General features: G+C 39.0%; 1 protein-coding gene across 1 annotated transcript in view; it reads right to left on the bottom strand.

The window, feature by feature from the left end:
* The window catches only part of LOC140227544 (ARF GTPase-activating protein GIT2-like), a 101,246-nt gene that overhangs the window by 55,511 nt on the left and 33,683 nt on the right, over positions 1–12,052 (bottom strand). The window contains exons 4-5 of the mRNA XM_072307949.1: positions 2,432–2,531; positions 986–1,072 (exon numbers count right to left, since the gene is read on the bottom strand). Coding sequence (XP_072164050.1) covers positions 986–1,072; positions 2,432–2,531 — 187 coding nt within the window. The remainder of the gene's footprint in view (positions 1–985; positions 1,073–2,431; positions 2,532–12,052) is intronic.

Raw genomic sequence — 12,052 nt, 5'->3', positions numbered from 1 at the left:
TTTGCCACGTTCGCAAGCCCAACTCAGTCGACGGTGTGCCAACTTTGCATATTCTGCTCAAACCCACAAACCTGCTCAAACCGATTGATAAATGGCCAAATACCACAGTACAATGAAAGCGTTTCTCGCGATTCCATTCCCGTCACATGTGGCTTGCATTTTATGTGGTGAATGAATCAAGTGGTGTGCCCTATGGGATTTGCATGTAAATTCTAAGTTTCTGACACTGTTTTTTGCACTAGTCATACCTCTACAATGATGTAGCCATTGATCATTTGAAAGAAAAACAATCATAGATTTGTCATACAATTCACATCAAAGCAATGCTTGGCCTTTTCTCTACAACTTTGCGAACACACTGTACGCATATTTCCGCATATATGTGAAGCAAAAAGCTGTATTGACGAGTTCTGCTGTTTGGAATATGAGGCACAGAAAACATGACGTAATCACAACTTTTGTTGTCAAAAATATACAGTATGCTCTATGTAACTTCTGGGTTCTGGAATGCTACTGTACATCAAGTATGATGATAAAAGCATGCAATATTTTTTTTGCTTGCTATCTGTGATACTTTTATGTTTTAACTTCACGGAATTAAAAACATGCGGCATTCGTCTTATCCGGCAAAGTGTGAAGAATCACTCACGGAAAAGTTTCCACAATTACAGTAATTAGGGAGGTTTTAAGACTGACAACTTCCTTCAAGAGCATCTCAGATCTTTGTAATGGAACGTTCTGTATGTTTCTCCTCCAAGTGAGCCATCACATTAAACACATTGTCAACTATAGGCCCCAGTGTGGTGTGTGTTAAAGTTATGGAAATTTCATGTACGGTAACCCAGATGGGAATGGATTAAAGTATGCTTCAGCCCCTCTCCCTCCATATCATATTTTTTTTTCCTGGAAAGGGATGTTTGGTGAGGGGAATATGGAGGGAGACATGGCGAAGTATGTTACTACTCATCGAGAACGGCCGACTTACAGCGTGGTAGAAATTTGCCAAAGCTCCGAGAGACAGCAGCCTAAGACATGTTTCCAGGTTTCCTGTCCTCACGCTGGAGTGAAGTTGCTGATGGTAGGAAGAGATCATATCGTAAGTCAATGGAGGAAATTTGACAGTACTATTACAATAGAGAAAAATAATACTTTTCCAGAAGGGGAAATATTTAAACAGAGAGTGATTTTCCAAATAAGGGATGATAAAATTTATCTGTGGAGTAAACATCTTTCAATGAGAAGAAGACACATGAGCAGATATGTATACCGGTACCGGAAACAGTTAAGATTTATCAGATAAATTCTAAGAAAAGGAGATGATCCTCGACAGTTTCATTTACATTTCTTTTGAGCTGTTCAGTCATGGCAAAATCAACTGAGACAAATCAATTTGGTATCTATAACCTAATGCCCCTAGTAACATCATCTCTCATACAATACAAAACTTTTCGTAAGACAGTCAGTAATACATGTACATGTAGCTTTACCAGAAGAAAAAACAACAACGTAGGTAGGTGTAGGTATTCGGAAGAGAAAAAAAAGTAAACTTTATTATCACTGGAATAATCATCTCAAATTGTAGTATACAAATAATGAATGTTTATGAGTGCAATGGACAGAATATTTCATGAGGTGAAGGATGAAATGATCCATTCAACGAGGCGCAGCCGAGTTGAATGGATCAAACATTTCATCTTTCACCGAATGAAATATTCTGTCCATTACATGAATGAAAAACATTTATTATTTGTTTTATATAATGCCTAAAATAGATCCTTGTCATTTGATGTTTTATTATTGAGAAACAAGAGAGACATTGAGATCGCGACAGTGCAGTGCTCACTGAGCGCTTTACGCTGGAGCGCTGTCGCATACACACGTAGTGTGTCGGGCTCTCAGCGAGCGTGCAATGGAGCAAATCGTATGGATCCAAAATTGCACGGATGATGACGTCATAGTGAAATGGGCCGAATCATCAATGTTAAACAACCAATCAAATGACAAGGATCTCCTCAGGTGTTATATAATGAGTGATAACACATATCTGACAGTAGATCTTGTTGTAATTGAACCATCAATCATGAGTATACATGCAAAGTTTTTAAGGTCTGTTTGTAAATGTCCAATAACATGAGTAACTCCTATAACAAGAAACAGACATGATTCCCATAAATAACAAACTATGACAGTCTCATATTTTAAATGCACCAGTTTGAGGAAATGGTACAATCGAGCACATTTTGTTTTCTTTTGGTGAAAATTATTTGTTTATGCCACTGTTTTGGATTTCCATATAATAGAATATCATCTTAACCAACTTCCAGCCTATTCTGTGTCGCATTTCCAATTTTGATACCAATAAGATAGGACCATACAAACCAGAAAATTTAACTACCGACATGCTGAAACTGATAAAGAAATTATCACTTACTCTGCTGAGGTCTTTGACGGTTGCCTCGTCACCATCCTTGAGTCTGTGGACGAAGTCTAGCCGCTGGTACTTAGCTCGGATGAAATCAGACTTGAAAGGGCTGAAGAAGAAGAGGAAGAAGAAAAGACAGGAAACGGTAAGAGCAAAGAAGTTTTTACGTCGATGTAGGGCAATTTGTCAATCAGTTGCAATGAAAACAGCTCGACGGAAGAATTTCATGAATTTGAATAATTATGCAGTACCCGCTGCATGTTATAAGGATTAGAACCAACACTTGCTTTCAGGCAAAAGCTCGATGGTCTAGTGGAGATGACGCCTGTCTGGTGATCAGGAAGTCGTAGGTTCGAATCCTGCTCGAGTATGTACACCCATGATTTTTTGATCATGGCTACTACTAAAACACTGATCAATTCAGTGCGATGTACGTCATTGTAGGGCAATTTGTCAATCAGTTGCAATGAAAACATCTCAACGAAAGAATTTCATGAATTTGAAAGAAGTTTTTAACTGGTTGTATTGACCTTCCTGACAAAAAAAAAAAAATCAAATTGATAGATTAAAAACCCCCCCAATAATACTGTGTGATCTTTAATTTATTTTGCAAGGCTCTTAACATACCTTGGCACATAGAAAGAAACCGTGATGACAAGTAAAACAGCAACTTGATTGACTTAAATGTATGACGACATCAACAGCTCACTCACTGATATATATTCATAGCACCTGTTCACGAACTCTGTTCAAGAAAATTAGCGAATCTTTAAAATTTCATTACTTTTAGTCCAATTTTGACCAAGTTTTCACAGTTGTGCTTGTTACATTTCACTCTTTCTTTTGAGAGTAACTTTAAACTCGCCTGGAATTTCTCTTTAATGGTATTGACTCCAACCCACATCTCAGCAGAGGTAAAGTAAGCATATAATATGTCAAGTCTTGTGGTGGACAGAATGTGTACAAAGTACATCACTCTGTTCTTGTACACAAGCCCTTGAGAAAGGGATTTAAAAAAAGAAAGAAAGAAAAGCGGTAACTCCTAAATATAGCCCCTAAAGTGCAAGCATGTGACCGCATGTCCCGAAACGATCTCACTGGGAGCTCCCCGCCCGACTTCATTTCAGTCTGGTCCCGTCTCGTATCTACCTCCGCCCACCTAGGATGTCACTAATTTCATGCCCGCTGGGACTGTAATTGGGCGTCGAGGCGGCTGGGATGTGCCCCGGCTGATAAGTGTGGAGTTCAGGTGCGATGTGGCCGAAATCTGCAAGGAGCAGACGGCTCGTTTCTATTCTGCTTTGTTCCATTATGTCTAGTTTGTTTGTTTGTGTGTGGTTTTTTTTTTTATTCAGGATATGTATAAAGTCCATCTATGGCACTGACAGTTGATGTGTTACTAGGTTTCCCTTTGACTTTATAATCTTCTGATGACACTTCTAGTGATACTTGTACATGGTCTCGGGAAAGATACAAATAACCCAAGGGAAGATCAAGTGCAGAAAGGAACTTGTACGAGCTGAAGCTACAAATGGAACAATCATATCACTGCAAGGATTATTTTCATCCCCCTACAAACAAAAACAAAGCTTGTTCCAAATACATTTTCTGCTAAAAAAGAAAGAGGAAGCCATAGCTGCATTGTGTTTTCACAAGCATAGATCTAGCATTTTTTACCTTGTCATGCTTTGTTTTCCTCATGCTGTTAACACACTGGTGCTTGCAAAATTTAATTTGAAATGTAATCATCCACTTTTGATAATGTTTCCTGAAATACAGGAATACAAATGTATGTCTCTGACTTGCCTAATCAAGACAGAGCCTGCCTCAAGAAAAAGTTTACTTCAGTTGAAAGCACTAAAACAAAGCATCAGATTGGTGAATACTTGAACAATGTTGGACTTTGACTTTGTGCATGAAAATGTTGTCTGTGGCAATGATGGTGTTCATCTGAATGTCAACAAACTCATTTCACATGGTGCTGTACAAGCAACGTGAAATTATGTAGGCCAAGCTTTAAATGAGGGTTCATACTGATAAGTCTCAATTTTTTTTTCACACATGACGTCACTCCATGGGTATCTTTTCCATGAAGCTACATCCGTGTCAACATCTTCGATTGCTGATTGATATGAGCATAGATCACACTAATACAAATCTCTTACATGAGACATCTATTCTTTAATAATATTTACAAAACCCAGTTTTGGTATGCTGTGGTGCATCACAAATACAATGAGAAAACAAGTAACTGGAGATATGTTCTCAGTATGGAAATATGCCACAGCATGCCAAAGAGACATTTAAAGAGGCAGCAAAACATGTGGGTTATTTTGACATTCTAGACTTGCCTCGGAGGTTGCTAGGCAGTTGCTGATAAACTGGTGGGGGAGGAAAATCATGGAAAATCATGGCTGCAAAAAAACCTGGGTTTTTCATGGATTTGGACTTGCATTGATTGAAAAAACAAACAAACAAACAAACAAACAAAAACCCCATCTCTACAGTTCTTGAAACCCCACCAGTCTTTTCCTTCTTTTGTTTTCTGCTAGGCAGATCTTTTGAAAATTAGTTAAAATGACTATTTCAATTTCAGGAAACCATGTTCACTGACCACAGTGATGGTACTACATGTCTGTACTATCTATACCCCTTGTCTCATTTTGCTTGATACTGATCAGCTGCTTTCATATTGATCTAAAAAAATTGCATGCTTCTTTCATTTATTTATTTTTTATTTCTTATTTTTTTTTAGGGGGAGGAGAAGACTAATGCTACTCCATTGCAGACAAAAGTACATGTAGAAGAACAGGAGAAGTCAAACAAATACTAAATACATGACTCACACATGGCCTTCAACTCTGACAACAGTAAATGAATACTTCTGTGCCACTGGCCACAAACTTTTTATAGCAAAACACAGCAAGCAAAAAAAAAAAATCAACAAAATGAATAGAATAGAGTGAGCAATACAATGTACTGACACGAGATCCTGCTAACTCTTGAAATCTGAACAAAAATCTCCTCTAGTCGCCCTATACATTTTGGCAGTGATCCTCTTTGTTGTTTTTTTCCTAAGACGGATTACCCGAGGGTCACTGACCAGACAATTGTAACCAATTAGAGCGCAGGGGTGTGAGCATGGGCGATACCTTTCCTTTTGCAAAATATAAAAACAGATTTGTGAGTCACCAGAAGTTCGTCTTTACACTCAGCACATTGTAAACAAAAAATACCCTTGCTAACCTCAAACAAACTTCCCATGTGGCAGAAACACTGGGTCAAATCGTAAGTGAGTGGGAGTACAATGTATGGGTAGGAGATTCAGTTGACTACAGAAAAGCATCAATTTTCACTAAAAATAGCATTATCAAGGAGCTCTCGCAGCACAGTAGATTGAAAATATAATTTTTGCATTCTACAAAAGATCTAATTGTACTCTCATTATCACTGAAAATTTACGTCACCTATCCCTGTGTCGAAGATCTTTTGCTCAATGTTTCTTGAGATTTTTCAGTTGATGAGGAATTAATGTACTTAAGTATGTTCCTGTTGAAGAAGAAGAAAAACACTCGACAAAATCATCGCTCTTCCCTGAAGGTGGTAATGGACTTTGTACAGGAAATATCAATAGATTTAATGTTTTCCTCCTGCCTATTACATGCTTGCGGTCTTTTCGCTATTCTGGACGCTACATGAAAAACTTTCCAAAATTTTCATTTTCATCAGGAAGGTAGAATACTGTTGAAGAGACACACAGCATACACATGTGTACACCATAATTAAAGCTGATCATAACTTTTAAGATAACCTTTATTCTTTGAGAACCACCCCTCTGGAAACTAAAATGGCACATCACAATGGCTGCGTTTATCTTACTTGAGAGAGAGAATCATGATTCAAAACGAGTTTGGAAGGGTGTTTGCGAACGTGGTATGAAAACGCGATTCTCAGGGTGCAGCATTTACATGTATCTTTATAACCATTATACAATCGCGATTGAACTGTTGTCACTGCGCAGCTGCTTTGCACTGTTCGACCTGGGAAGAAAAGGTCAACTCTATACCACCTAACATGCCTCATCATTCACATACAAATAATGGGTAGAAAACACAACCAGAAACAGCTGGGAGTTGACCTGCCGGTATAAACATGTTTCAAAAAGGCATTTCTAAAAAGCGTTTGAAAACACGGTTGCGTTTATCTAACTCCTGAAAATGCCTCAAACACCTTTAGCATCATGATTCTGCCTCAAAAAATTTTTGGATTTAAAACACAGCCATTGAGCATGTTTCTACTGAGAGCACCTCGCATCATCTCGCATCACCGCAAATTTTGTCTCCCGCATCACCTCATATTTTATGACCACTCGAGCTGTTTCTACTGAGCGATAAAATACGTGGTGATGGGAGGTGATGTGCTACGGTAAATGCAATGAATCCGGAAGTCACGTATTTTCAGGTCGCAGATCGGGTCGCGCTACCCTCTGCCATTTTGTGGTAGGCCACTGAATTTCGTTAAGTCTTTCCGTCCAAAATGCCCCTCACCAACATTTCCTGCCACTTACAAAGTGTAGTTATTAGGAATCGTTGCAGGTCGAGGGTCCAGTTAATGCTCTCCCAGGGCTCCGACTTACTAACGTTAGTATTCCAGAGAAAACGAATTATTAAAGGAATCTACAACTTTGAAACGATACGATATTGTGGGAAAATGAACGCAGTGTAAAAATCACAGTTTTATGCAGTATAATAGGCTGTTGGGCATGCAAACAGTAGACGATGAATGCACACAATTCACATGTACCACCTCAAGCATTTAGTAGGAGTTGGTATAAGGCATGATGTATGCGCAAAACTACTGTCGCTGTGTACACAAGTGTCGGAGTGTGCGATGAACCGCTCTGAAAAGCGCAAGGCGAAAGCTCTCAGTAATTCGAGACTTGCGGTACACCGCGAATTTCGCTACCCGGTGTGTTTCTACTGAATATCGTCCCTCGCATCATCATCGCGCATCGACCACCTCAAAAGGTGGACGACGGAGCACCTCACATCACCGCGCATCGGCCACTACCCAATCTGTTTCTACTGAGGAAAAATTTGAGGTGTCACCGTGCATCGCCGCATCACCGCGTATCACCTTGCATCGCCTCACATCACCTCAAATTTTCATCGCTCAGTAGAAACACGCTCATTGTCAGACAGCAAAGTGTAGCATAAATACCTATCAGATTGAGTCATGCACAAATGGCCTTCATCTGGCATCTTGCACACCTATTACACTTGTACTCTATTCACACTGGCAGTTTTTCTGTGACCTCACCCATCTGACCTAGATATGTGTATCAGGGTTGACAGTCAATCCATGGCACCTTGCAAAGATCTTGTTTTTGTTGACGTCCTTTACACAATTGAAGCTGATCTCACCCTTTAAGAGAACTGGGAGGGGGAGGGGGATACACAGTAGCATTGACAAATTACTTGACACTCCTGGGGGTGGGGGTGGGGGTGGGGGGCTTGTGAAACTCCAAATCATTATTACATTTTGTACAAAACGTATGTGTGCTTTTGTATGTAATATCCCACTGTAAATTTTGCTTGTTAATCCAGTTTTAAACAGAAAACTTCAGAAGCATGTTTTATCTTTAAAAATGATGGAGCCAATATAGTTTATACCATGATGCCCTTTGAATGTTTTGAATGACCAGCTTTAATAAAGGGACTGTACAGTTCTGGTTTAGATGGGGATTCCATACTTGCCAACTCTACAGCATTTGGCAGTAGACTACTGCTTTTGAAAGATTTCATTAGCATTCAAGCTAGCGCTGCATGCTCGCATAGGCATCCTGGATTCTACCGCTTTCTCAAATGAAAATGTTGGCAAGTATGGGATTCATGTTTTGAACATTCCTAAGTGAGATACTGAGAAACCTCTTATGAAATATGAAAAAGCATGTAATTTTAAGAAGGATTCACTGATGAAAATTGGTTTTCAAATGGCTGAGATATCCAAAAAAGTGATAATAATAAAAGACTACAGGCCACGTCTTTTATTAGGATCTCTTTGTTTCACTTTATTTTTGGATATCTCAGCCATTTCAAAACCCATTTTCATCAAATAAACGTTTGATACACCTTAGAATTGCATGCTCTTTGACATCTCATAGAGTGGTTTCTGAATATCTCGCAAAGCGTTAAAAGCTAAATCCTCACCTCGACCAGAACTGTACAAACCCTTTAAATGTCAAATGTGATTTACCAAAAAGTGTGCTGCCACTTTAAAGACGTACAGAGCGTTCTGTAATACGACACTCCTCTTTTACCTAAATAAACTAACCCTGTAACACTTTGATATATGAAGGAACTGATTGAATTCTGTCAAGTATTTCCTCTATAAATCGACCTGTGACCTCAGCAAAATCTCCCCTACATTTTTAACCAATGATCTGAGTTTCAAGCTATCATGGCAACTAAAAAATTACTATGAACAGATATGCTACCAAAATCTGTCTGACTATAATAGGGCCTGGTGACATTGTAACTTGATACCTGTAGGCATATAAAACACAACCAAAACTAATAGCCAAGTACATTTGTACATCATGATACAATGTGAGCAACAGAATTCCATTACTCATTGATGGGACATTGTAAGCAGATGTATACCGTTTAAAAAAAAAAAAAAAAATGGTACAAGCAGCATTTCACACAGACTATCCACAGTGAAGATGACCTGCATTACAATGACAAACCATACAGCTACTAGCTCCATGGATAAACATAGTACTTAACAATCTCTCAGGAAAGAGAGAGAGAGAGAATAAAAAAAAAAAATGGAGATTGAGATACACTGCAAGCATATGATACCAGAGTATGTCTCTATGGCGAAGATCATCTTCCAGCACTGGTGTCTGATTTCACGGACACATCAAGAAATCGGAACGGGAATGCTATGTGATATCCTATGGGGGAGTGCGGATTAGCAGACTTCCTGTACTGTAGTATTGTAAGGGTGTCTTGTACAGCAGGGAACGTGTGAAAAACTAACGGCTCTAATCTCCCACATCTACTGACATCGGCCCACGCCTTTCGCCATCGTCTGCCTGGACCGATCTGGACATCTGCACATCTGCACATGTCCAGTCTCACCTCAGGACACCAGACTGTACTACTAATTCTAGAAAACTATTTTGTAATCTTTTCCTTCGTTACTTCAATTAAGGAAGTAACAGAATCATCAACACTATGAATAGAAATAATGGAAATATGATAAAGATGACAGTTTCTATATTTCTCTATATCTTTGACAGATCATCCTGATGAATTTCATTTTTTTTTTCATTTTGATGGATAACAACAAAAAACTACATTTGTGTAGCTGCAGATAGCTTAACCATCCCTGATTAAGAACCAGGGCTTTGACTCACACTTAAATACAGTTATTTACTTGGTATTCATCCATGACCAAAATGTTGACAGACTTGTCACTATAGTGTCAGTGTACATACACAGTCAACACCCAGTACAATGAACACTCACCAAGATCAAAGAGCACCAGCGGGTGAAGGTTAATGTAGAAGCATACACATATTGATCGATAGAGAGTTTATTACTAGTGCATTCACATGTATGCACAATGTATCCACACAGAGCTTGTGATTTTATACATTGTACATTTCTTACGACTAAACCCCCTGCCCAAACAACATCCCACAACATTCCACCCCATCCCAGCCCTTCCTCCGCCCCCCCCAAAAAAAAAAAAAACCACACACACCAAACACTCTACATTTGCACACTGCTGTGTCCAAAATTTCCATCATTTTCAATTACACAATACAAGCTGTATTACAGAAACTGTAATGCATATAATCCCAGCTGAGAACTATTCTTGGCTGTCATGTACATGTACACTACAGATTATGTGCAACATGCCACTCATAGTACAGTGTTCTGTACTGCTCATGACCTACAGGCATGTCTGCACTGCATCCGACCCAAAATATGAGGGGAAAACACACACACACACACACACACACACACATACACACACAGCAAATCAATTGAAATACAACTGTACAGCAAGTAAACTGTGGCAAACAACATAAAAAGCAGAAAAACAAAACAAAACACAACACAACCAATACAATTTCTACACAAGATAAGCCTTCTAATCCATTTTCTTTTCACTTCAGAATCAAAACCCTTTATCGCAGGTTCCTTTTCGATTTAGCGAACCACAGATTGTACTGTTGAATGCAGGAAGAGAAAATTCATGGAAGAGAACAAAAAACTGCAACCAGCAAGTTGATGAATCTTCCTTCCTGTAATCACAGCACAAAAAAAAATCTACTCCATTTTGGCTGCACAATATCAGCATGTCATGCTTGAGATCCCTTTTATAGCATAATTTCCCCTCATCTGAACAAAAATATTTGTATGATGACGAAAGCCAGAAGTACAATAAACTGGGGAAGAACATCCCTCTGATCCTCACAAAAAAAAAAAAAAGGCAGGGGGGGGGGGGGGGAGTCTCCATTATGACATATAATACAAAATTTTGCAATCCATGTTGACATTTACCTACATACAATGTGCTTTCAAGTTGTTGCCTTTACAAGTCCTCATTCTTGTCAAACTACGTAGCACATATTTTATCAATGTGCTGAAAATAAACACAAAAACAAATCTTGAAAAGCCAATCTCGTTACTCACTCATTTTGATTACGTATTTGTACAAATTCAATTAAAGTGGCACTTAAATTAGACTTGCTTTTGTATTAAAAAAGCAAAACAAAACAAAACAAAGCTCAGCTGTTGGTTTCCCTACCAGCAACATTTACTCTAGAAGCAACTTAACCCGTTGAGGACGGACTGATTTTGCTACAACACGCATTTCCCGTGGATACCTGGCCTAGTATACTCGGACTCGTCCTCAACGGGTTAAATCATTGCTTCTCATACAGATCATATGAATACAGACACTCCCTCCATATATAAACACACACACTGGCGCACAGTCAAGCACAAAATGTACACTACAGACTGCATTATACATTTTATTATTACAGCAAATACTACAGGGTAATCGTCTGAAGGGACTAATTCTTAACAACATTGCCATAATGGCAGAGCAGAAAGGATTAAATGGTCTCTCAAAAAAATAATGTTTAATGCAGGAACTCATGCAATTTGGCTGAAAGACATGGATGAAAAGCACCATGTCATATTATGCCCCCCCCCCACCCCCACCCCCAGTCACAACAAGGATTACAGTAGCAAAGCAAATCAGGAACCTGTACAGGTTTGCTTTGTTCATGCGATTTCCTACTCTGCACTTCCTGACTGGATTGCAATGTGCAATAAAAGATACACATATTACTTTTGACTGCTCTTTCTGTGCCCCCCCCCCCCCTCCCCAACAGGTCATTTCTGTGACCAATCTGAGCCAATTCACTCCCTAATACATGACTCACACTGAGGGATCTTCTTTATCATACTCTTTGTTTCTGCCTACCAATTCTATGGCCTCCTGTACATAGGTAGTTACATTAAAGGACAAGTTCACCTTCATCGGATTGACAGAATGCAGCACTATTAGTAGAACGCATTAGTGAAAGTTTCGAGGAAAATT

This window comes from Diadema setosum, chromosome 4 (genome assembly GCF_964275005.1).
Source record: "Diadema setosum chromosome 4, eeDiaSeto1, whole genome shotgun sequence".
Classification (NCBI taxonomy): Eukaryota; Metazoa; Echinodermata; class Echinoidea; order Diadematoida; family Diadematidae; genus Diadema; species Diadema setosum.
The sequence above is the reverse complement of the archived record's forward strand: the minus strand, read 5'-3'. Positions and strand labels throughout refer to the sequence as shown.